This window comes from Grammomys surdaster, unplaced genomic scaffold, assembly GCF_004785775.1.
Source record: "Grammomys surdaster isolate TR1022 unplaced genomic scaffold, NIH_TR_1.0 125349, whole genome shotgun sequence".
NCBI lineage: Eukaryota > Metazoa > Chordata > Mammalia > Rodentia > Muridae > Grammomys > Grammomys surdaster.
In genome coordinates, this window is record NW_021620222.1 from 150205 (window position 1) to 176231 (window position 26027).

The 26027-nt window shown below is 54.8% G+C and overlaps 2 protein-coding genes across 3 annotated transcripts in view; one reads left to right on the forward strand and one right to left on the reverse strand.

Annotated features, from left to right (window-relative positions):
- Window positions 1–3664, forward strand: part of CUNH19orf81 (chromosome unknown C19orf81 homolog) — a 13386-nt gene extending 9722 nt beyond the window's left edge. Inside the window, exons 2-5 of one of the 2 annotated variants that reach the window (XM_028785812.1) lie at window positions 966–1038; window positions 1314–1434; window positions 2603–2736; window positions 3326–3664. In XM_028785812.1, the coding sequence (XP_028641645.1) occupies window positions 966–1038; window positions 1314–1434; window positions 2603–2736; window positions 3326–3521 (524 nt within the window). In that variant the 3' untranslated portion in view covers window positions 3522–3664. Of the gene's footprint in view, window positions 1–965; window positions 1184–1313; window positions 1435–2602; window positions 2737–3325 lie in introns of those variants that run through there. The other variant, XR_003713768.1, reaches the window with a different exon arrangement.
- A 1259-nt stretch (window positions 3665–4923) lies between these two features.
- Shank1 (SH3 and multiple ankyrin repeat domains 1) overlaps window positions 4924–26027 on the reverse strand; it is a 48635-nt gene continuing 27531 nt past the window's right edge. Inside the window, exons 16-25 of the mRNA XM_028785801.1 lie at window positions 21888–21970; window positions 21525–21649; window positions 20699–20834; window positions 20127–20207; window positions 19582–19605; window positions 19331–19399; window positions 18858–18976; window positions 12557–12653; window positions 8963–12050; window positions 4924–6891 (exon numbers count right to left, since the gene is read on the reverse strand). Of these exons, the coding sequence (XP_028641634.1) occupies window positions 6174–6891; window positions 8963–12050; window positions 12557–12653; window positions 18858–18976; window positions 19331–19399; window positions 19582–19605; window positions 20127–20207; window positions 20699–20834; window positions 21525–21649; window positions 21888–21970 (4540 nt within the window). The 3' untranslated portion in view covers window positions 4924–6173. The remainder of the gene's footprint in view (window positions 6892–8962; window positions 12051–12556; window positions 12654–18857; window positions 18977–19330; window positions 19400–19581; window positions 19606–20126; window positions 20208–20698; window positions 20835–21524; window positions 21650–21887; window positions 21971–26027) is intronic.

Sequence of the window (26027 nt, forward strand, 5' to 3'; positions counted from 1 at the left end):
ACGCTATTCCGATCTGTATCTTAGGTAACTAGACCCTACCTCCCTCGCTCCCCCCCTCCCTCCCTCTCTCCCTCCCTCCCTTTCTTCTTTCCTTTCCTCTCCCTCTTTTTTCTTTCTCCTCCTCCTCTTCCTTCACCCCTCCCTTCTCTCCACTTTTTTCCTGTGAGGCACAGGCTGGCCCACAGTCACTGTGTAGACCAGACTGCCTTTGAACTTATGGCAACCTCCCTGCCAAAGTCTTCCCAGTGCTGGGATGACAGGCCTGCACGCTATGCTCACTCTCCCTCATACCGTTGGTGAGAACTTGGTTGCCAGGCCACAGAGGAGCTGGTCAGGGAGGCCAGATACCCTTGCACCTGTGCAGCTCTGGGGCTGAAGCGAAGAGGGAGAAAGTAGGTCATGTGTGCCAATTTCTAGTCAAGGGAAAAGAGAGACCCATCCGCTAATGATAAGGTTGGCAAGGACAGGGTCACATGTGAGGAACTTAATAGTCAAGTCCCAACCAATGGGCTGGAGTTTGGTATTAATTCTGTTGCAGAGGGCTGGAGAGATGGCTCAGCAGTTAAGAGCACTGACTGCTCTTCCAGAGGTCCTGAGTTCAATTCCCAGCAACCACATGGTGGCTCACAACCATCTGTAATGGGATCTGATGCCCTCTTCTGGTGTGTCTGAAGACAGGGACAGTGTAGTCACATACATGAAATAAATAAATCTTTAAAAAACAATTCTGGTGCAGCGTGGTTGTTCTCTCTTGCTGGCTCCCTTTAGGTTTCGTCTAGCCAGGAAACAGTCTCAGTGCCATGATGGAAGCGTGGATTTCATAGCTTCCAGAGGGTATCTCAGAGACTAGCCTCTGAGATCTAAGTTTCTGGAGTGATGTGCACACTGCTGGGTGATTCTCTTCTGAAAAGAGTCATGGCCTCAGAGGGCTCTGGGCAGGTGACACTGGGTTCTTTTGTCACTAGGATCTCTCCTTGTTGATCTTGAGTCTATGGAGGAATCCATGTCTCGGAGCCTGGGCAGGCCTGCCAAATCCTCGTGAGTACTCCCTGGGCCCATGACCTGTGACAGCTCCTGCAGAGGTGACAGCAGCAGCCCCTGACCTGAGAGTCCCTTTCCTTGCTTTGTCCCCCCTCTTCCTCCCTTCCTCTCCCCCTCTCTCCTTCCCCTCCTCCCCTCTCCCTTGCCCTCTCTCCCCCTCTCTCCTCCCCCCTCTCCTCCCCTCTCTCCTCCCCCCTCTCCTCCCCTCTCTCCTCCCTTCTCTCCTCCCCTCTCCCCTGCCCCTTCTCCCCTGCCCCCTCTCCCACACACAGGAAGCAGTACCTGCGGCAGGTCATCTCTGAATACGAGGCGCTGGACCGGGAACTCCCGTGTATTCGAAAATTCTCAGAACCACCCTCTGCCCAGCCCCTCTGCCTCTGCATGGAGACTTCGGTGAGTGGCCATCAGTTTTCTGCATACTTCAGAACCACCCTCTGCCCAGCCCCTCTGCCTTTGCATGGAGACCTCGGTGAGTGGCCATCAGTTTTCTGCATAGTTCAGGTGGTGACAGGATCAGCTGATCAGATCTGAGGTCGCCAGAGGTTAAATTCAGGTTAAGGACTGGGCATGATAGTGTGTGTTTATTACCTCAGCACTCTAGCAGCAAAGTCTGGAGGAGCAGGAGTTCAAGGTCAGCTTCAGTTATACGGTGAGTTTGAAGCTAGCCTGGGCTACCTGAGCTCCTGTCTCAAACAGAACAACAACAACAAAAACCAACACACACACACACACACACACACACACACACACACACGAGACCATGACTGCTTGTGTCTGACATTAAGAGGCACCTACTGTGTATATACTAGGCGCAAGCCTTAAAGCACCCCTTTAGGTGTCTATGTGACTTTAGTCTTTCATGGGGGTTGCTGTCCTCATTTCTTGGGGACAAGTCCCCATTCCATCTCTCCTCTCCTTAGTGCCTTTAAGGAAGGGACCCCAGTATACCACCCTGGGTCCAGGCATCTCTTTCCAGCTCAGAAGCTAAGCAGGCCTGGTTAGCACATGGGTGGGAGAAGAGGCCTTCCAGACACTCCTAATGTCTAACAGGTGGAGGTCAGAGGACAACTCATTGCTCTCCTCCCACCTTTATGTGGGTTTTAGGGATTGAACTCGCGTCATCAGGATTGCACAGTTAAGGGCCTTTACCCATTAAACCGGCCAGTCAGCCCAGCACCAGTGATTTTATATACTTGGACAGCTGGTTTTTTCCTTTGCCACTATGGCTAGTGACCAGCACATCTCCTCAAACAACTTCTTCTTCTGACCCTTCTGATAACTGCACTCCCTTAATTTGAGATCACAGGTTCAAATATAATCTTCCAGAACTGTAAGGCACCATCCATGGCTAGTCTCTGGGAGAGTTTCCCTGTAGGGTGGTGAAATTGCAATCAATCTGGTTTTTGAGAATGATCTTGAGTGGCAAATGCCTTCACACCCGAGAGACACCTGTGGTCTCCCCGTTTGACAAGAGTGTCATAACCTAGCGGGTCTGCAGATGGAGTCTGGACCAGGCTCCAACCTGAGAGATAAGGGCTGAAGCTGACGCATCTCCACGCAGGAGGATTTCACGCACCTAGAGGTGCTGCAGGCTCTGGAGGCCGAGCTGCCCGGGGCCATGGAAAGCGGGCGTGTGAGCAGCATCCGCTATGAGAATATGAATGTCATCTGCGGTACCGCGGGCCGCAGGGACAGGTGAACCCATGCATGGGAGTGGCCTAGAGGGAGAGGCTGAGGGACATAACTGGGAGGTATATAGACAGGGACCCTAATGCTTCCTAAACGGAGCTGGTAGGCAGGGTCAGAGTGAGGGCGGGCGAGGGGCGGAGCCTAACATCACCAAAAAAGGAACACGGTGAGGGGACCGGAGCCTAGAGGAGGCTGGTGGGTGAAGTCAGAGTGTAGAGGCGAGTGAGGGATGAGGCTAAAAGCAACTGAAAGACTAGAGTGAGTTGGAGAAGAGGCGGGTCCTAAAGTGAGAGGGTGAGGTCAAGATGAAGGGGGACAGTGAGTTTTGAGGCCCAGAACCACTCAGAGGAACGTGTCCTAGGTTGAGCGGCACTTTTGGTAAAATCAGAATGAAAATGGCGTTGGAGGGCTGGCCTGGGCTGAGTAGCATTTAGGGCAGAGTCAGAGTCAGGATGACATTGAAGGGGCAGGCTCTATGCTGAATGGCATTTCTGGCCGAGTCTGAGAAGGACGTTAGCGACAGCAGTGACCCCTCGCAAGCGAAGGCGGCCAGGGTGAACCCAAAGACGTGTCTCGGTATTCGCTTCGCCCGCAGGTGGCTTATCACCGTCACAGACTTCCAGACGCGCTCGCGCCTGCTGCGCTCGGGGCTCAGTCTCCGTGGAATCGCGCACCCACTGGTGCGCCATGACGATCTACTGCTGGGGGACTACCGTTTGCACCTGCGCCGCTCCCTTGTTCGACGGCGCATGCTCGAAGCCCTCGGGGCGGAGCCTGCCGATGAAGATTGACGCACAGCGGGGGCGGGTCCCAGCTGCGCCCCGCCCCCAGACCCAGTGAAACGAGAAGGCGTGGCCTCCCTAGGAAGGAGGCGGGGCAGGCTCGAGGGGGTGGATACTGTGAGTTTAATTATAAAGAATAACCTGATACAAAAGCCATTTCTCTCGGCAAAGTCGTGTTGGGCGTGGGGGGCGGGGCGAACCTCCACTGTCATCCACTGCCTGGTCACAACCCATCCCTGCGATCCTGCAGGACGAGCCCAACTCCTTTCACGTCCCCTCCCGCCCCCTTGGAAGACAGTTCTAGGGCTTTTATTTCAGGTTTTCCCCCTTTTTGGATTTGTGTGTTCTAGGTTTTTTTTTTTAATTTTTATTTTGCTTTGTATATTTTTTCTTTTGCTATTCTCATTTTGCTTGGTCTCTCCTCTCCACCCCGCTCCCCCATCCTGTCCCTCCCCCTTCCCTCTCCCCGCTCCTTCACCCCCCACCCCCACCCCCTACGCCCTCCCCAACCCCGCGGCACCCATCCGGAATTAACAAGCCCTTGATAGACAGGCGCCGCGCAGGCCCCCTGCGGACGGGGGGCATCCGACCAGGGGGAGGGGGCGGGTAGGGTCCCAGCGCCACCTCCTCTCCAGCCCTCGCTACCCCTCCCCCCTCCCGTGACCCTCCCACAAGGTTCCCTGCATTTCCCTGACGTGGTGAGGGGAGGGGGCTGGCCCTCCCCTCGTGGACGGAGCGCCCCAGGGGCGCCTGGGGACAGCTATAAGGAATGGGGTGGGGGGAAGGAGGGGAGCTCCCTTCTTTGGCAGCTGAACATAGGGGGGAACCTGAGGGCGATGCCTTCCCCCCTTTTATCCACGGCAGGGGAGGGGGCTACCTAGGGGAGGAGAGGTGGCTTTAAATTCCCAAGCCCCAGAAGCAGGGAGGGGGAACGTGCGGGGAGGGAGGAGCCATGCTGTAAGGATGGGGGCGTAATCTGGGAGAGAAGAAAGGGTTGGGGGAGGTGGGGGTATCTTCGTGCAAAATGGACAGACAGACGAATGGTCTAAGAATGACAGGACTGGGTGACAGCCTAGTGAGCTGGGAGCCAGCGTGCATGCGCAGGGTCTCCTCTCCCTAGGAAAAGCAGGAGGAGGTGAGCAAAGACCTAGGGTGGGTGCAGGAAAAGAGAAGAGAGGACTGGCTAAGGGTGTGCAGAGAGAGGCGAATATGCAAACCAAAAAAAGTCATCTAGAAAGAGCAGAACAGCGCAGCAAGCACATCCTTTACCTGAGCACCATTAGAAAGAGAGAGAGGAAGGAAGGAGGAGGAGGAGGAGGAGGAGGAGGAGGAGGAGGAGGAGGAGGAGGAGAAGGAGAAGAAGAAGAAGAAGAAGAAGAAGAAGAAGAAGAAGAAGAAGAAGAAGAGGAGGAGGAGGAGGAGGAAAAGGCTGGGGCTGGGGGTGGAGGATGGGCGGGGGAGGTCAAGTGCACAGGAGGAAGTGTGCCAGGGAACACAGGAAAGCAAGGGTAACAATGAACAGAAGCAACCTGGCCTGGTGGCGCACGCCTTTAATCCCAGCACACGGGAGGCAGAGGCGATCTCTGAGTTCCAGGACAGCCAGGGTTACACAGAGAAATCCTTTCTCAGGAAGCAAAACAAAACAAAACAGAAGCAAACAGAGATGTGAAGGAGAAGGATGGGGGGGGAAGGGTTAAACATTTGGAAAAGCCATGAGTTCAGGGCCATGAGTGTGAGGGGTGTGCTAAGTGTCAGAGAAAACAGAGAAGGCTGGGCACAGGAGTGCCACCATGAGAGGGAGGGCAAGGACTTGGGGGTGGCAGGACAGGAAAGTGGCCCTGGGTGTGAGAACAGAGGTAAGTGTGTTCAGCGTGTGCACAGAGAGCAGAGGTGACCAGGGGCTATGGGCGTAGGACTGGGTCTGAGCAGGAGAGGGAAGGGAAGTCCCATGTGTGTCTGCAGCATGGGTCCAGGGTGTCTAGAGAAATAAAGGGTGCAATAACCCTCCTCCCCCAGAAGCAAGTCTGCAGAGAGCAAGCTAGCAAAGGCGGTGGCGCTTGAGGAAAACAAAAAAAGAATTCAGCGTGTTGGGGAACTGAGAGGGCCTCGCAGGCCAGAGGTGTGCAAGACAGCCAGGGGGCAAGCTTGTGCAAAAACTGCAGCCAGGGAGGGAAACAGGCGTGCAAGAGGCAGGGGGATGGGCAGCTGAATGTGTCAAGGACAGGAGAATGCTGAGGGGCCTGGAGAGGTGAAAAGGGTCATTTGAGGGGAGCAAATGATGGAATCAGAGGGCACATCTTCCCAGGACTCCATCAGGTCAGGCTCTGGGCTGACCCTCTATGGCTCTGTCTGTCCTCCCACCCCTAGTCGGCCTTTCCCTCCTCCTTCCGTACCCCTTTGTCATTTTTTCTAATCCCCCCTCTACTCCACTTGCAGTCTTGTGTCAGCTGCCCACCTCTTGCGAGGTGCCATTGTCTGGCCTGCATCTGGTCCACCTGGGGACCTCAATCAGGCCTGGGGAGATGGGGCCGGGCACAGTTTTAGCAGAGTCCCTGGCCCCCTGAGGGGAGAAGGGATAGAATGATGGTCAGAGGGGTCAGAGGTCAAGAGGTCAGCGGGCTCAAGGGTCCTATGGACGGGCTGGTCCATCCAGGCCAGCCATCACCTCTCCAGGAAAAATTTGAGAGCCCGGTCAATGTTCATACGGTGGCCCACCCTGGTCACGCCTAGGTCCACATAGTCCTCCTTGGTCAAGGCGGGCAGATGGGAGCCATCAATCTCGTGGTCCAGGAACTGGGCTCGGTGCTCTGACAAGCCCAGCCACTCCAGCCAATCGGCAACATCAAACTTGGTCCAGAATCCTAGAGGCTTGGCGCCGAACGGCTTGTCCGGGGGCAGCGAGAGCAGGCGGGTGGGTGATAGGGAGCGAGAGGCCCCAGACAAGGCTCCTCCAAGACCCCCAGATATCCCGGGGTGTGGTGGCACAAAGACGGGAGCGAAGGGGTCAGCCGAGCCTCCTGCCCCTCCAGTCGGAGAGCTACGGATGTCGAAGAGACCCGGGTAGAGGGGTCCTGAAGGCAGGATGGGCAAAGAAGAGGGCCTGGGCGCTGGGCTGACCTTGTGATCCGAGGCAGGCAGCAGCGAGGGGCTGGGTGCCCGGCGGAGCAGCGGAGGCCGCATCTCAAATTCCACACCCTGCAGGTGTCTGGTGGAAGCTGAGGCAGGTGAGGCTGAAGGGGATGTAGCTCCCGGGGCTGCAGCTGTTGAAGAGGAGACCCCGGATCCGGTGGGGAGTGGTGGCAGAGGGGGCTTAGGCCAGTTCTGAAAGATGCTGCTGCTGGGTTTGGAGAGGAGAGAGGTCTGGGAGTCTTCGGAGAGCCTGGAATGTGACAAGGGGTGTGGGGTGGGGGAACAGGGGGAGGGAGGGGTTTGGAAGGAAGTGTTGAGGGCAGGGGGTGAAAAGAGGCAGAAGTCATGATTCAGAGGGAGAGACACAAGGGTGGGGGCAGAGAGATGGAGAAGATGGGGTGGCGGTAAGGGAGGGTCAGATGAATGTCAGGGGGAAGTGAAGGGTGAGAAGAAGGACAGGGAGAGGGTGATAGCCAAGAGAGATGGAAGAAAAAGAACCATTAAGTGATAGCAATAACACCCGCCACCACTTGCTGCTGTTCATGTGTGTCAGGCATCGTTCTGAAGGCTTTCTGAATCACATCTCAATTTAATCCCCACAACGGCCCCGGTGGAAGGTTAGTAACTATTATCGTCAAGAGCACAGAGAGCTTAAGAAACTTGCCTAAGGACACACAGCCAGGGAGTGGCAGAGCCCAGTTAGAAGTCACCAAAGTCTGAGCTCTTAACCACTATTCTATACTGCCTTTTTTTTTTGTTATGGTCAGTTATAGCAGAGTGGAAGACAGGGAGACAGAAACAACAAAACAAAACAACAACAAATAGAGGGTGGGTATTCAAGGGGGGAGAGAGATGGAAGGGGATGGGGACAGAGAACAGAGAGAGAGAGAGGTGAAGAGAGGGAGATGAAAGAGAGAAGAAACAAGGGGAGAAAAAGGTTCCCCTCATCCCTTGAGCTCCCTTCAGCGTGGCCACACCACAGGGCCTTTGCACTGGCTGTTCCCACTGGGTGGCTCACTGTTCTCTGACACAGCCAGGTGACCTTAATTGTAACCAGCCGATTCTTGGGTTGTTTTGTGGGGAAATCTGTAATTATTGTGCCTCCTGTCTAGCTTGAGTGTGGCTCAGTGATAGAGCCCCTGACTAGAATCCCCCAATGGGGGCCTAGGGGTGTGGTGCAATGGTAGAGCCCCTGCTTGGAATCCCCCAGTGAGGGGCTGGGAATGTAGCAGCTGGACCTAAATAAACTAGGAGCAAGATGGGCAGTGGATCTGTCTTGGATTGTCAACTGTGGCCCCTCTGCTTCTCCACAAAGGCACACTGCTGTGTTCAACATCTGATCTATGCATAGGATGGTTAAATGCAGCACCCTTCCATCCACCCATGAATAACAATGAGTGAACTGTTAATAGCCAAAGCCTGCTAAATCCACAGGGAATAGAATTACAGTGCACTCTGTAGACGGAGAGGAAGAATTTCAAACTCCCCTCACTGCGTCTGAGTAAATGAAGGAACGCCCGCGCCCCCCCCCGCCTAGGCTGGCCATTGTTAGCATGGGTCAATGGCTTCACAGACAGCACAACTAAGAAGTGTTTGGGGAACTTCGGCATAGACCCTTATCTTCCCATCTAGTGGGTGCTAGGTCCTCCAAAGTAAGCTATCCTGTTGGTAGCAAAGGCCCAATCCTTTTCCATTAGGCACTGTGTCCCCTCCTCCTATGGGGGGCGTGTCATCTACCTGTTGCTGTAGAGCACCACCCACACCTTCAGTTACTCCAATTTTGTTGCTGTTGTTAATATTTTGTAGCTAGGCTTGGTGGTATAGGTCTGTCGGTCCAGTTACTGGGGAAGTTGAGGCAGGAGGATTAGAAGTCTAAACCCAACTTGGGCTACAAGCCTCAAGGCCAGCCAAAGCAATTTAGTTAGGCCCTGACTCAAAATAAGGCTGGGGGTGTTAGCTCAGTTGTTGAGCCCCTGTCTACAACTTCCCAGTAAGGGGCTGGGGTGTGGTTCTGTGGTAGAGCCTCTGACTAGACTTCCCCACTGAGGAGGGGGTTGTGGCCGCGGCTCAGTAGTTGAGCACTTGCTTAGCATCCCTGATGTCCTAGGTTTGATCTCCAGGACCATCAAAAACAAAATAAACACATGTAGCCATTCATCTTGGGCCATGGCTTATGGTGACCATGGAGCTGAAAGAGTGCTTCTTAGAGGTCCGATTCCTGCAAGACAGCCCAGTTTGTTTTCTGTAACTCCGAGGCACTACGGGGACCTTGGGCTCCAGCTCTCGCCATATCCACCCACCAGTCACAGGCTTCTGCTCACCTCTGCCGCTGCAGGGAGGAGGTCCTCTCTGGGATGTAACTGGTTCCTCCATGGTGGCTGTCTGTGCTGCCCCCGCTGCCTCCCCGAGCCCAAGGCAGAGCTCCTCCCGCGGTAGAGGACCCACCAAACTGCTGGAGCTTGGAGCTGAGTTCGCTGATGATGCTGGCTTTGACCGTGGCCAAGGCAGAGGCCTGAGGCTGGGACAGGGGCCCCGGCAGGGGTGGTGGTGGTGGTCCCGGGCCCTCCTCCCACGGTAGTAGCTTCCGCGGCAGGGATGAGGCAGTGGGCAAAGGTACAGGCGGGACTTCTGGCTCGACCGCCACGGGACCCACTGCCACACCTGCCGTTGAGGGTCCAGAGCAAGCGCTCAAGGCCAGTAGCCCATCTGTTCCAGCTCCGGTCACAGAGACGGTGGGACTGGTGGGGGTGACAGGATCTCGGAGTCCCCCACTGGGACCAGGTCTCAAATTTCCACTAGTCCCAAGCGCCCTGCCCCGCAGCTTAGAAGGAGTCATGAGCTGGGGGGGATATGGTGGGCCAGGAGTCCCACTGCCCCCGAAGGCCTGGCCATCCAGGTAGGCAACGTAGGTGTCCAGGAGCTCCGTCCCGCTGGCCACCCCGGCCCCGCCCCCAGCCACGCCCCCTGTGTTGCCTCCTCCTTCAGCGGACAAGCTGCTGAGTGTAGATGCGCTGCTGATGGTCTCCAGCGGGTGATCGCTGCTGCTGCGACTGTCCACCTCCTCAATTCCAGAATCTGTGCCAGGTGGAGGGTCAGGGCCTGGCTGCGGTGCTGGGGGAGCTGGGGCTGCCGGGGCCGGCGGGCCTGGAACAGGAGGATCCCCAGGAGCCGCGGGAGCCCCCTGGGTCAGCGTGGCCACTTCGCTGTCGTAGGAGGTCAGGCTGGATGCTGTGGAGTCCAAGGTGGGAGGGGCTGCGGCCACAGCCGGAGGTGGGGCTGCGGGTAGAGGGGTAGCCGGGGAGGGAGGGTCAGGCAGCGGGTGGGGAGGCCCGGGTGTGAGAGGAGACTCTGGCTTTTCGAAGCTATTGGAAAACTCGAGGGGTGGAGGCAGCGGCTCCGCAAACAAGAACTCGCCGTCGTCCACATCCACCGAAGGGGCTGGCGGTGGCAGGACCAGTAGCGGAAGGCCGTTCTCCTCGTTGCCTCGTGGGGAGGTGGGAGAGGTTGGTAAGACTCTGCGAGGGCTGGGAGGCGGGACCCCAGGCCCATCTTCAGTGGAGGACCCTCTCGTACCAGCTGGGGGAGGCCGGGCCTGGCAATTCTCAAGGAATCGCACGTGCAGCGGCAGCCGCTCGGGCTCCTCCGGGGCTGCTGTGCGCCAGGCCTTGCTCACCCCAGGATGGGGAGTTGGGGGCTCCGGCCCCAGCTGCAGCAGGAGGGGCCCGACCCCGGGAGCTGTCGGGGGCAGACGGTGCAGCAGGGAGCGGCGAGCTGCAGGTGGACTGGCGGTAAGGGCCTTCTCCTGACTCCCTAGGCCTGCCCGGTACCCCAGCTCCCGGCGCGCAGGGTCCCCCCAGAGGCGCAGCACTGGCTCGTGACGCGCATGTGGCGAATGGGGTGAATGGGGCGAGTGGTGGTGAAGGGTGGGGGGTGGGGCGTCGTAGCGTGGTGATGGAGGTCTGGGAGGCGGCTGAGGGGTGCCCCCACCCTCCGAGGACTCCTTCAAGGCCCGCTCCCGGGCGGCCAAGGCCAGCCCCAGCGGAGAGGCGGGATCCAAGGCTTTGCCGGTTAGCGGATGCACCAGGGGCCGCGGCGGGAGGAAGCTGGTGAAGGCGCTGCTGCTCCCGCTGCCCCCGTAGGCTCGGCTGCCCGCTGCGTAGGCCCCGTAGCCCCCGCTGCTGCCCCCCGACTCCAGCCGGAGGTACGGCTCGGCGGAGAACATGCCTTCATCAATAGATTTGGAATGGCGCAGTCGGGGACCCGGAGGCGCCCCCGGGCCCAGCCCGCTGTCGCCTCCATCCTCATCTCCTGCGTCGGTGGACAGGAACAGCGTGGACCGCCGCCGGGCTTCGTTCTGCCAGCCTCCCTCCCTCCGCGCCGCGCCCACTAGGGCTGCTCCAAACTGGCTAGTGAAATCCAGGGTGGCCGGGCCGCTGGGTGACGCGGGGGTGGGCACGGGCGACGGGGACGGCGGCACGGGGGACGTGGCAGGTGCAGGGCTAGGCGAGGATCCGCCGCCGCCCGCGCCGTCGGGCTGGGTGGGGGGCTCAGCCTCTGTGCTGCTTCCCTGGCTGCTGCGGCCGCTGCTACTGGTAGATGGGGCTTTGATGATGATGGTAGGGATAGGGATGGAATTTTTCTCCGACGGCCCGGCCGGAGGTGGTTCGGACCGAGGCAACGCCGGGGATGTTGGAGAGGACGCGGGAGGGAGGCTGCCCTTTTGGGGCTCGCCTTCCACTTTGGTCTGCTTGACCAGTGGGCCCTTGCGACCGCGGCCAGAGCGGGCTGGCACATACATAGCCGCACTGGCCGCCCTCGGGGGCAGCTGGAAGTAGCGCAGGGCGGGAGCCTGAGTAGGACCGCTGCTGCCTCCGCTGCTACTGTGGTGGGAAGGTGATGGGGCCCCTGAGGTTGGGCTGGGTCCTCCACCTCGCCAGCCTCGAAGGCTGGGCTGGGGTCCCAGGGCCAATCGAGGTGGGGGATCGTCGGGGGAACCTCCTGTCTCCATCTCCGGTGGGTGAGGAGGATGTGCATGGTGATGGTGGGACTGGGGAGGTGGGGCGTGATGATGGTGGTGATGAGGTGGATGGTGGTGGGCGGGGGGTAGGGCTCCACTGTGATATAGGCTCTTCTCTCGGCCCCCACCACGGGTGTCAGGAGGAGATGGCCCATCGAAAGATGAAGGGGAGGAGGCGGGAAGGGGACCCCCGGAACTGGGGTTAAAGAGCCCTCCCCGAGGCGAGGGAGTGAGGCGGCCGGAAGAGGAAGGGGCCGGAGGTGTGCTATAGGGCGGTTCTGGTGGGGATGTAGTGGGTGGTGGGGGTATGTCCTCTGAACCCGGGACTGACAGGCTACGACTGAATTTCATGGCTGGGGGTGCTAGGTAGGGTCTGTCGTCTTCCGCAGCCCCTGTTGAGACATGCAAGACCAATGGAGGAATTAGGGACTGGCCCAGCTCCTACATACAAGCTGCACTGCTCAACAGCAATCAGCAGAGGCGCAAGAGAAAGTCAGTGAGTTTCATCCTCCAGCCAGGAGGGGGCGATCTTTCCTAGTTATTCAAAAGTCTAAGTCCATGATAATTGTGACTTGGAGTGAGTTTAAAGCACGCTTGAGATAAAAAGGCTATCATCTTACACAGACAAGCCTAGGAAGCAGCTAGCTTCTCCCTCAACAAGTATTTGCCTCCACTTACCAATAATCCTTCCTCCGGACACCAAAGACCCCAGTTTTCTAGATGAAAGTCACAAAGCTCAGAGACTACCCACCCAGTCATGCAGGTGAGAAGCAAAGATGGAATTCGTCCAAAACCGACCTCATCTAACTAGTGTCATATGTGATGCTACAACACATTTCCAAACCTAGATAGTCCTCTCTTGTGCCCCTGGGAACATGTTCCTTTCTGGGAGACATACCGATAGATTTCTGCCTGAGCATAAGGCCAGGTCCGGGAGGCAGGAAAGAAGGCCGGTCATAACTGGGCTGGGAGCGGTGGTGAGGATCAAAGCTCGACTTCGGGACAGCAGTTAGAGGGAGAGAGAAAGGAGAGGAAAGAGGGATGAGTCAGAGTTCTCCACACTCCGAAAGTTACTTTCCCCTCTGAGCTCTTTCATGGCAGAAACAAGGCATGAAGAAGCTAGAAAGCAATTCCTGAGAGAATTCTCTGAGGAAGCAGCTGAGCGGTCCCACTAAAGCAGGCACCACCAGCAGTCATGGCCTGTACCCAGGTCCCATAGACACTCTCCTGGCTTGTGGCACCAGCCACCTCTCTGGCTCTCTGTTGCTTCCTTTCTCCTTCACTTCTTTCTGGTCTCTTTTCCAGACTTGGTGGAATCTTTCAAAAAGAAATCAGGGCTGGAGTGATTGCTCAGTCAGTAATGTGTTCTGCCACACACACAAGCATGAGGACCTCAGTTCTAATTCCCAGCAGCTGCAGCCCATGTCAGACTTAAAGATGTATTTATTTGTGTGTGTGTGCGTGTGCACGCATGTGCACACACACACACACATGCACACGTATATGTCTGCTCATAGAGGCCAGAAGAGGGCACCAGAGCTTGAGTTGCAGATGTAAGGTGAACTGGGCTGCTGGGCTACACAGGCTGGGAACCCAAACTCCCATCTCACCCCACGACAAACCCTCTTAGCAATGGAATCATCTTTCTTGCCCCAGTTTCAACTCATTAAAGAAAAAAATTGTCTGTCTGGTCGTCCATCCATTGTTCAATCCATTCATCATTTTTACCTGTTCGTCATTCCATCTGTCTGTCTGATCGCATGTCCATCCTTCCATGCATCCATCCTTCCACCCATCTGTCTGGCCATACACCCATCGTGTCATTGTCCATCTTTCTATCCATCCATCCTTCCATCCATCTTTCTATCCATCCATCCTTCCATCCATCTTTCTATCCATCCATCCTTCCGTCCATCTATCCATCCATCCTTCCATCCATCTTTCTATCCATCCATCCTTCCGTCCATCTATCGTCCATCCACCATTCCATCTGTCTAGCCATCCATCCGTTATTCCATCTGTCCATCATTATTTCCATCATCTTTTTCTTCCCACCGTTCCATCTGTCTGTCATCCCACCTAGCCATCATTTTTTCCTGACCTTCCATCCTTCCATCAAATTGGTTGTATTTGAATCCAGAGCGATGATAACTCCACACAGGACAAGAAGTGTCGACTGTGATAGAGGGCAGTGGTAGTCTGAGGAGTTCAAGGCTCTCTGGGTCTCAGGAGCCCTGTGGCTGCACTGGCCTACCCTGTGGCTGCACTGGCCTACCTGCCTTAGAGCTGTCTGTTCCTGTGTTTGTCTCATTCATTCCACTGACGAGGACTGCTCCCCAAGGATTGAATGTCTGGCTCTGTGAAAGGCTATAAGGCTATAAGTATATCAGAGAACAGAACATGGAGTCCAGTGTAGTGACTTAACACCTGTCATCTCAGAATTGGAGAGGCTGAGGCAGGAGAACTACCATGAGTTCCAGACTAGCCTGGTCTACAAGTGAGTTCAAGGAAGTGTCAGTTACTGCATGAGACTTTGCTTCAGAAAAACAAGAAAACATGCAAGAAAACAAAAAAAGTCAAGCAGTAGAAAGACAGATACACTGTGGAGGGTGCTGTTCACAGGTCCCAAGTAACCCAGGGACAGTTTAAATGCCTGTTATCCCATTAGAGCAGCAAAGAGTGTGAGAGTCAGGGAACTGAATCCTCACAGGGATAAAGCGAGGGGGCCATGGTAATGGAGGAGGGGTCATGTGATGGGGAGGGGCCATGTGATGGGGAGGGGGCATGTGATGAGGGAGGGGCCATGTGGTGGGGAGGGGTCATGTGATGAGGGAGGGGCCATGTGGTGGGGGAGGAACATGCTGATGGGGGAGGGGTCAGGTCGGCAGAAGAGAGGAGGTGGTAAAAGGGAGGGGGGAGCGTCACAGCAGAAAGATTAGTGTGAAAGAAGTTGCGCCAGAGTGCCTGGCACTGAATGAGGAAGGCTGAGGTAATGAGAGTGACAGAGAAGGGTCCTACAGAGAAGAGCAGGTTTTGAGGGGAGCCCTGCCTGAGGGGAGGACATTATTTGCAGACTAAGGGAAAACACTCTGACTTGGAAAAGCTCAGGTCAAAAACCTGGATGAGTAACTGGGGAGATGGCTCAGTGGGTACGTTCTGCAAGTATGAGGTCCTGTCTGAGTTCAAATCCCCAGAACCTACAAAAAAATCCGGGCCTAGCTGCCTCTGCCTGTAATACTAGCATTGGGTGCATGTGTGCTGAGGGGAAGAGGTGGGTCCCTAGCGCTTGACAGACAGCTAATTTAGACAAAACTGTAAACTGTGCTTCAGTAAGACTCTGTCTCATGGTGGAGGAAAACACCTGTCATGGTCTGGTTTCAGAATGTGTCACATTCTCATGCACCACAGTCATACATGGTGGATACCACACATGTCATAAACCACATATGACATACACCATACACTACACACACACTACACACTACACACATATCATTCACGTATCATATATCTCTGTTTTTGAGAGACTTCAACAAACAAGGTGGTTGGCTACCTAAGGAGCGATACCAAAGGTTGATCCCTGGTTTCCACAGGCACATGCACATATGTGAATATGCACTCACATGCACATGAGCACACACGTGTAAGAGATGAGCTGGATGAGAGCTGAGGCTGTCGGATGACAGTTTGGGAACCGTGCAGTTCAGAAGTGAACGTGAAGGGTCAGACTCCGAGGACAGTGCTGGGCTGAAATCAGAGGGCGCTGGCCCAGGCGGGAACAGAAGACTGCCATTTGCTGAGAGCACTAGTGGACTAGAGCTGACCTCATCTGACCCTCCTGAGTGCTGCCAGCTTCAACCAATTTTACAGAGTAGGAAACATGCTGGGATGAGGTAGCATAGTTCACAACCACATAGAGAGAGAAACTAGGACTTGAATACACAGCCCACTGCAAGACCTCTGTGCCCCTGCGATTCTAGTCCCTGCCTGCCTCATTTTCTCCATTCCTTTCTCTGTCCTAGATTTTCTCTCTTCCTACTTCCCTCCTCTCTTCCCCCCCATTCTTCATCCCTTTCTTTCTCTCTCTCTCTCTCTCTCTCTTTGGTTTTTTGAGACAGGGTTTCTCTGTGTAGCCCTGGCTGTCCTGGAACTCACTCTGTAGACCAGGCTGGCCTCGAACTCAGAAATCCGCCTGCCTCTGCCTCCCAAGTGCTGGGATTAAAGGCGTGCGCCACCACTGCCCAGCCCCTATCTTTCTCTTTCCCTCCCTTTTTTGCTGCCTCTTTTTCTTTCTTTCATTTAAAAAATATATTAATACTCTGTACTTGTGTGTCAGGATAGCACAGAAGATAACCAATAACATTTCAGACATCTAGAGAAACCAAGGATGGGCAGGATGTGAGAGCTGGGACCTGAGGGCACTCCAGCAACCAGAGAAGTAGCCTCTCTGTCCTCACATCATGCAGTGGGAAACTCAGCCCTTTCTCCCTTGAAGCAATAGGCATCAGCTCTGCAAGTCTCAGTGAGATTGGTGGCTGCATTACCACAGAAATTACGGAGATTTGCTGACCGCCATCTCAGTGGCTCATGTCTACAAAGAGTCCCTGTGCTGCTGTGGGCTCTGCAGCTAGAGCACACGGGTGCCACAGCTCCATCTCCCTGTGTAACGTGCTGTGGACTCTGCAGCTAGAGCACACGGGTGCCACAGCTCCATCTCCCTGTGTAACGTGCTGTGGGCTCTGCAGCTAGAGCACACGGGTGCCACAGCTCCATCTCCCTGTGTAACATGCTGGCCAAAAGGCACTGATATTGCTGTAGCAACAGATCTCTTTTATTCTTTGGTTTTCTGAGTCAGGGTCTCAGTCTAGGTTGCTCCTTAAAACTCATGGAAATCCTCCTGCTTCAGTCTCTGGAGTGCTTGGATTATCGGTGTGAGCCACCACTTCTGACTTCAAAATTCAATTAAAAATCATTTTGAATGTTGGAGATGTAGCTCTTACATCACTAACTTAACATCCCCCAGTGAGGAGCTGAGGGCCTGTGGCTCAGTGGTAGAGCACCAGCATAGAATCCTCCAGTGAGGGGCTGGGAGTGTGGCTCAGTGGTAGAGCACCAGCATAGAATCCTCCAGTGAGGAGCTGAGGGCGTGTGGCTCAGTGGCAGAATCCTTCAGTAGAGTTGTGTGTGTGTGTCTGTGTGTGTCTGTGTGTGTGTCTGTGTGTGTGTGTGTGTCTGTGTGTGTGTGTGTCTGTGTGTGTGTCTGTGTGTGTGTGTGTCTGTGTGTGTCTGTGTGTGTGTGTCTGTGTGTGTCTGTGTCTGTGTCTGTGTGTGTGTGTGTCTGTGTGTGTGTGTGTCTGTGTGTGTCTGTGTCTGTGTCTGTGTGTGTGTCTTAGTAGAGAGCCAATGCCTAGAATCCCCCAGGGAGGGAAGAGAAGTGTGAATGTGGCTTCTGGCTAGGCCAGTGCTTTTCAGTCTTCCTGATGCTGTTCCTCATGTTGTGGTGACCCCCTGCCTATGACATTTTCGTGACTACTTTGTGCTGTAATTTTGCGACTGTTGTGAATTGTTACGTAACTCTCTGATTGCAGGAGAGTTGATATGGGACTCCTATGAGATGGGTTATGGGCCACATGCTGAGAACTGCTTAGACTCTCCTCAGTGAGGGGCAGGGGCAGAGCCCTGCTTACAATCCCCCAGTGAAGGAGTTGGAGGCATGTCCTGGTGGTAAGATGCATGAGAGCCTGTCTTTTGGGTGTTTCAGTGGACTGGCCCTTGTCCATATCACAGCGTGTCTTTATAAGCATCCCTCCACACTTGACCTGCAGCAGAAGGCTGACATGCAGTAGGCATAGTTCAGAGAAAGCCCAAGCCAATCTGTCGAGCAGATCCTGGGCCACACAGCCAAGGTCTGACCCTCAGAGAAAATGCCCCTTGGCCACCAGACTGTAGGTGTGGCCTGAGGACAGTCAGAGGGCAGAGACTAAGGGAGACGCCAGGCAGCGGGTTACCTCCAGAAGTGACGGCTGGAGGGCAGACTAGCACACATAGTTCTGATGTGGGTGTGTTGGTGTCAAAGGATCGAACTCATGGGGCAGAGCCAGCAGAGCAGAAGCCCAGGCTGGGCTTGGGCCCTCCTTGAGTCTCATTTCCATATCTGTAAACGAGCTAACCACTGCTGCACGCCTCACAAGAAGATCCTAAAGACAGGAGGAGCGGATCTGTTGAATACTTGATACAGATCAGGCCTGTGGGAAAGGGCAGGTGGAAAGGGGACACAGGTCATTGTTCACTCTGTGTGTGTGTGTGTGTGTGTGTGTAGGTCAGAGATCAGTATAAGGTGTCTTTTTCAATCACTTTCAACTGTATTTTAAGAAAAATTATGTGTATGTCTGTGTCTGTGTATGGAACTGTGCATTCGGACTGTGCTGTGCTGTAGGAGAGCAGAAGAGAGAATTGGAATCTCTGGAGTTAGAGTTATGGGCAGTTGTCAGTAGCCCAACGCAGGTTCTGGGAACTGAAATCCAATCTTCTGCAAGAGCAGTATATGCTCTTAACCACTGAGCTGTGTCTCTGATCCAAGCATCAATGTTTTAATAGCATCTAACATTTTTTGAGCATCTAGGAACATGCTGGGGGTCTGTAACTATGGCATCATATTTTGTGTGGAGAAAAGGTTTCCTTATGTGGCTCAGGCTGACCTCAAACTCACAGCCCCTCTCCCAGCCCAGCGTCCCAGGATCTGGGATGGTAGTCATGACACTTCACGGCACGTCTCTACAGCAGCATTGTGTCTTATGTTAGATCCCTAATGTGGAAAGGGAAGAGGGGGGTGAGACTTAACGGGGAGCAGAGGTGTCAAGAATGGAGGTGGTGGCACACACCAATAATCCCAGCACTCTGGAGGCAGAGGCAGGCAGATCTGGGTTCAAGGCCAGCTTGGTCTACACAGTGAGTTCCAGGACAGCCAGGGCTACACACACACACACACACACACACACACACACACACACACACAGAGAGAGAGAGAGAGAGAGAGAGAGAGAGAGAGAGAGAGAGAGAGAGAGAGATTGACTCAGAGAGAGAGACTGACTGACTCAGAACGGGGAGGAAGACTAGAGCTCAGAGATGGAGAAGACATCTGGGAGTCTTTACATCAGCACACGATCTCCTTGGTTTCCTTCCCACACCAGGTTACCTACCTCAGTGGCAAAGAATCCTTTGGGTCGGTGCTTGCCCAGGGATGCGAGGCCACCGGGCCCAGGACTCTCACTTGCGCTGATGGTCTGCTGAGCAGCGGCCAGGATCTCATCCAGTTTGTCTGGGGGAATCGAGGAGGTCAGAGACAGAGACAGTGAAAGTGAAAGTCGCCTTGCCTCACTACAGACTGGCTGCCTCGGGGTAAGATACAGAGCCCACGTGGTCTTATCTCTCTGTCTCTGTGTGGAGACAGCAACCCAGCAGGCACAGCCCAGGGGTGACAAAGCACAGGGGAGTAGATGGCACAGTGATGATATGTAGCACCAGGGGTTCCAGGGCCCTGAGTGCCGAGCTCATGAGTGACTGAAGGGCACACAGAAGGGAGGAGGGTAGAAATGCATGCAGCATCCCCAGAGGCTGTAGAGTGGGGGTGCAGGGGACTGGGGCATCAGGGAGCCATGCTGTGGCTTCTTACTGAGTGCCATCTGATACACAGTCCGCTTTTTCTCCATGCTGGGCACTGCTGCAGGCTGTTGCTCGTATTCTGTGGGCAAAGGGAAGGATGAAGCTCAAGGCACCCCTGCAGAGGGCATGGCCAGCAGGTGTGGACCAGCAGGTGTGGCCAGCGCAAGGTGGGGACAGTGAGGGGCCGGGGTCGAGGGAAGGGTAAATCCGCCGCTGGGGTTGGGAGACTGGGACCCTCCCACCAGACCTGAACCCACTCACCAATTTTCTTCTTCCAGGGGGAGACTAGCCCAGGGGTAGACAGCAGAGGAGCCAAGAGTTAGGACATCAGGGGGACGTGAGGGACCCCCTCTTTGGAATACCCACCTCCCTAGGGGCCCGGGGTGTGGAATAGTCAGTCACCTGCCCAACTGGCCCCAGGTCAGGGGAAAATGAGACCCGCCCCAGGTCATGAGAATCTGCCTGCAAGGAGCAGCTAGCCTTCCTCTGGGTTGAGGGAGACAGTAGAAGGAAGGGGAGGGGCCAGTAGAAGGAGGCGAGGGGACAAAAAGAGAGCATGGTAGAAGGACACATACAGACCCCCAGAGACCCAGGACAGAGAAACAGAGATACAAGAGGGTGGAGAGGAGAGTCTCAAAAACTTCCCAGTGACACACAGGCCACGGAATCTGGCCCAAGGACATGGGGAGGGGCGGGACAGGAGGAGGACAAGGACCCCTCGTGACTAACAACACTGACAAAGTCAAGGGTGGTCCAGCCCCTTGCCCCTGGCCGCCCCTGGCCCTCGGCCGGCCCCACAGGCTCACCCATTTCCTCCAGCTCTGAGGTCATAGACTTGGAACGCAGGGAGATGGCTGGGGGCGGGAGCCGCTTAGCCTGCTGGGATGCTGGAAAGGTGGGGTGGGTGGGAGGTGTCAGTGTTGCAGGGAGGCGACCCCTCGACACCCACTCCTTTCACTGTGCTTCCAGAACTCTGAGAACAGCACCCCAGCATGCTGAGCCCTCTCTGCCTCAGTTTCTCCCCAGAAAGGTTCTGAACCAGCAGGCCTTGAGGGGAAAGGAGGGCCTTGTGGGAGTTTGAAGAGTAGCCCTAAGAGTTTTAATTTGGTGGCATTGGGATACCCAGGCCTGGCTCCACAGATGGCTGGAGAAGCTCCTTTATTTTACGACTAAGTCTCCTGTAGCTTAGGCTAGCTCAAACTCACTAAGTAGCTCAGGATGACCTTGGACTTCTGATCCTCCTGCCTCTACCTAGATGGAAGGGTTGCAGGTGTGCATCAATGCCTTTTTCTGCAGTTCTGGGGATGGAGGCCAGGCTCTGGGTGTGCTCGGCCGGTGCTCTACCGACTGAGCTACGGCCGCGGCCGTGAAGAAGTACCTTTCTTGTGGACAGCCTCGTCCATGTCTGGGTGTCTGCTCACCATCACCACCTTGACCATCAGCGTGTTGCCTCCCTGTCGGATCATGTTGACCACCTGACGGTGGCCAACCTTCACCACGTTCTGTCCGTTCACCTGTGTCATGAAGGACGGACAGAAGCTTTTTAGATCTTGAGTCCCCAACCATGACCTCCTACCCCACCCTCTCCCCTCCATGACTCTCTGGAATCCCCACATCCCCAGGACTGGGCTAGCCTGTGCACACCCAGTCACCCCCACATCCTTCATGTCCTTGTATTGCATATGCTGGGGGACAATTCTGTGATGCTTTTAAAAATGTTTATCTTTAGGTACAGTTATACTTTGTAGCCCAGGCTGGCCTAAACTCACTAGGTAGCCCTGGCTGGTCTGGAACTAGTGGCAGCGGCAGTGGTCCTGGAATGACTAGCTGGTATGACAAGTGTGAGCCCCCTCACCCAGCATGAACACCTTTCTTTTTTTTCTTCTTCTTCTTTTTTTTTTTTTATTTTTTTTGGTTTTTCGAGACAGGGTTTCTCTGTGTAGCCCTGGCTGTCCTGGAACTCACTCTGTAGACCAGGCTGGCCTCTAACTCAGAAATCCGCCTGCCTCTGCCTCCCAAGTGCTGGGATTAAAGGCGTGCGCCACCACTGCCCAGCGCATGAGCACCTTTCAAGGGTCTAGAAGAGTTACTGGAGAGGTGTGGGTGATTCCACAGACTGAATGGGTGACCAGGAGTGGCACACTGCTTGTGGACTTAGGGGTTGTCACCAGGGGCCCCAGGAGGACAGTGTGGCTGGGGCTCACCTCTATGAGGAAGTCTCCCATTCGTAGTCCAGCCCGCCATGCCACGCCACCCTCGTCCACAGACTCGAGGTACTGCAGCGCCGGGAAGGCCGGGGTGGGGGTGAATTCCTCGATGGGGGTCTGCGCTGCAGACGGGGAGGAGCCGGCGGGGTCGGAGGGGAGGGGTGGAGAGGCCGAGCAGGGGATGGGGCTCAGACCCAAGTCACAGAGGACTCACTGGAGCTGAGGGGCCAGCACCCCAGGGTGGGGCAATGGGTGGGCTTAAGGGTGTGTGTGGGGTCCCTTCTCTTTTTCCATCCTCCCTATCCAGGCCCTGCTTCTTGGGTCAGAGGATCTCCCATCCCCTCCCTGGCCAGCACTCACCCTTGGCCCCCCGGAGCACGAACCCGAACCCCTCACTGTCCTTCTTCTGCAGTAAGACTGTCTTCTCCTTGATGATGTAATCACTGGCAGGAGGCAGGAGAGGGGGTGGGGGTGGAGAAGGGCTCATGAGGCACAGAGTTGGTGCTCCACCCCATCACAGGGCACCCCAGCCCCTGCTTAGAGACCATTCACTGCAGTTCCTCACCCCATCCAGTCTGTACTTATGCTCAAGACACCCCCTCAAAGCCCGGGGTGCTCTTGTTTCCACCCACTCTTTCCTCATTCATCCTTCCGTGAATCCATCCACCCATCCATTCAGCAGAACTGTTACTGAACCCACGGTGCACCAGGCACCCAGTGGGGTGGGCAGAAGAGGCTCTGAATTACCACAGCCCTGCTTGGGTCCTGGCTGGAAGCTTCCTGCCTGTGACCTTGAACCTATGACTTTAACCTTTTGTGCTTCAGTTCCCCAGTCTGTCATGGGGGCCTGCCTAAACTAAAGACTGTAGGGCAGGTCAGAGCACTGTACACTGCAGTGCCTGTGTGTGGCACCACACACAGGGTTTAGCGTCACAGAGCCTCACCCCATGCCTCTAGGCCCAGGTGTTAAGTCAGGAGAGCGAATGGACTAACACATCTCATGCTTCTACTACAGGAACACTCCAGAGGACCAAAGCCAACCAAAAGAAGGTTTACACCCCTGTCCAGTATGACGGCTGCTGGTTGCACACGACTATTTTTATCAACATTAATCAGGATTACATTTAAAGCGTCAGTTCCTTGGTTATGATGGCCACACGACGTTCCTAACGATGGTGCTGACACAGAACATTCCTGTCACTTATAGAAAGTTCCAGTGGGCCGTACTGACTGCTGCATCCCTTGATAAAACTCAAGTGATAAGTCACACACCAATGACCAGTCCTGATGATGCAAGCCTGTCATCCCAGCTACTGGAGGGAGTTGCTGAGGAAGTATGTCCAAAAGTTCAAGGTTAGCTCGAGGAACTTAGGGATGCTCTGTCTCCAAAGAACGTGAAAAGAGCTAGGGATGTGGCTCAGCAGAAAAGCTCTGTCCCGACACCCAGCGAGGAGCTGGGGCATAGCTCAGCCCTTGAGCATCTGGCTAGAATCCCCCCGGGGTGGGGCTAGGGTGTGGATCTATGGTAGAGCAAGCACTAAGGCCCTATGTTCCATCTCTAGCACTGGAAAAATAAGCACCAATGCCCCCTGAATATGGTGTCGGTTCTATATCTCACCAGCATATCTCAGTAGGACATAAACCATAAACACAGAGGAAATGGATCAGACTCCAGTCAGCAGTCACCCCCGTGCTTGCTCAGGCTGGTTATAGCACAGCCTCAGATCCTGGATCACCACTCTACCCCTCAGCAAGTCACAGCCATTCCATGGTTCCTCCCAATACGGACAGGGACATCTGAACTTCTCTACCTCAAGCCAGTTCCTTCCCAAATACTCTAGAACACCTAGTGTCACTGGAAACAAATTCACTGCGGCAGCAGTCTCTGTTAGCATCTAGAACCCAGGCTGGTGCTATGCATGCTTTGTGTTGCAGCAATGCTCAGACACTCCTCCCCCAACCAAATCCCTGTTAGATTGTATGGCTCTAAGCTACTCCAATAAGATCCATGCAGGCTCCCCCAATTACCCACCCCCACGTATTCAGCTAGCAGCCCTCCACAAGTACTCCAGTATATTTCAGTGACACCTCCACACATCCCAGTGTGCCCCGATGCTGACTCCCCCTCACTTTGATATCAGTGTATTCCCATCACACGCCCTCTTAGTACCTCCCAGCACATGGGGATAACACCTAATTGTGTGCCTACTGCATTGTGGTGCCACCCCCCTCCGTCAGTGTCTGTGTAAGCTCCCAAGACCCCCACAGCTTCCACAGTAAAACTCATGCACCCGAACAGCAGTGAGTGTTCCGCACAAGCCCAGGTGCTGCCTCCCTCCTTGTGGTACTTAATGAGTACCATGTCACGCATGCACACAGAGGAATGCTCCAGCTTCTGCACTTATCCTGAAGCCAATAAACCTGTCCACAGGTTTCCACCTCCTTTCCCTCAGCCCTCCCCTGTTGCCTCCAGCAGTCTTTATGACTGCATGGAGCTGGTGTTGGGAGAAGACTGAAGGTCTGAAGAAAGGAAGGGTGAGGGCAGATGGGAGAAATCAGTCTAAGGAGGCTGGAAGGAAGGCTGAGGTGGAAGGTGAAGGGACAGTCTGGGAGGTCAAGGCAGCTTAGCTCTGACTGTGTATTCTGTGGTAGCCTCATCCTGAGACATGGTGACCTCTTATAAGCCTTCATGTCCTTACTACTCTGACACTTTCTCCATGTTCCCAAGAACCTCCCCCAGGAGGCCACAGTGCCCTTTGGGCTTCCCCTTTACACCCCAGGGCAAAGTCACCTTCAGTCATGCATGCCCATCCACCACCCTCACCTTCCCTATGTTCTGCTCTCTCTGTCTCTCTGTCTCTGTCTCTGTCTCTCTCTCTCTCTGTCTCTCTCTCTGTCTCTCTCTTTCTCATTATAATCCTCTTGATTCAGCTTCCCTAGTGTTGGGGTGATGGATGTGGGCCACCACATCAAATTTTGCAATCTCTTTCAGCCTCAGCTCTACACACGAGCCTTCTCCCAAGCACCTTGTCCTCAGATACAAGCAAGCCTCTTGTTCACATGCTAAGGCCACGCGCTTGCTGTCGGCCTGGCAGCATGGAAACCCTTCACAACAGACCCACTGGGTTATCCCCTCCACAGAGCTAGTCTGGGAAGAAGACAAATACCACTTATCCCCATTTTACAGGTGAAAAAGTCAGGCACAGAAAGGTTAAGAAACTCTCTAGAGACACAGTATCGTTTTGTGTTTGTTTTCCAAATAGGGCTCACTATGCAGCCCTGGCTGTCCTGGAACTCGCTACATAGACAATCTTGGCCTCAAATTCACAGAGATCTATCTGCCTTCCTCCACCAGTCTGCCTCTGTCTGCCTCTACCTTCGGAATGCTGGAATTCAAGGTGTGCACTTCTCTGCTCAGCTGATAAATAACATTCTTTAATACCCAAGAAAATATGTGAGTAACTGCAGTTAGAATTCCTTCCATGTCACATTACCTAAATACCTCAGACACATGGTTTACCCCAAAGTTCAGTAGGGCATCCTTGTGCTGGCTAGTCTTACGTCAAGTTGACAACTAGAGTTATTTGAAAGGAGGGAACCTGACATTTCATGATTACTTATTGCTGAGGGACAGCCCAGTCCATGGTGGGGGGACATCCCTGAGCTGAAGGTCTGGAACTTCGTAAAAAAGCAGGCTGAGCAAGGTATGGCGAAGCAAGTCAGTAAGCAGTAACCACCCCTCCCCTCCATGGGCTCTGCATCAGCTCCTGCCTCCAGGATTCTTCTCTGCTTGGGTTCCTGTCCTGACCTCCCACAACGATGAACAGTGCTGTGGAAGTGTAAACTGAATAAACCCTTTCCTCGCCAACTTGCTTCTTGGTCATGGTGTTTTGTTGCAGCAATTGAAAGCCTAACTAAGACAACCCCCAACTGTCTCTCCAGCCTCTGGGGCTGATCCTAACTTCTGCCAGTCACACAAGGAACCCATCAAGAGCCATGCAATGCCGACCACTGTCTGGGCCATTTACTATGTAAGTCATTACAGCACTCCTGGATGGAACTGTGAGTGTTCCCTCTTTAATGCGAGGTTAACTGAGGCACAGAGCAAGGGCCTGCTCAAGATCTCACACCAGCTAGAATTGCCAAGACCACAAGCTGGGTCCCCCTCCCCCCTCACCAAGCCACAGACCTCAGTAGCCCCCCCATTACCACAGGACCCCCTCATATGAAGCCCAGCATGCTGCTGCAGAAGTGTCTGTTTACACAACTCGCATTGTGTATGCCCCTGCCAGATGTGGTACTACCACCCCCAAATGTCCTACTTGCTCTCCGGTCTCTCAGCTTCCTGCCATTGCCTCTATCCTTCCTCCGTGTGAGCCTCCTTCCTGTTTTACGTCTCACTGCACACCATCCTGTATTCCCATGTCTCCCAAAACTGTCCCATCAGTCAGCCAGTCTGAGGGTGCCCACAGGGTATGAGATATCAGGAGATCACCCCCG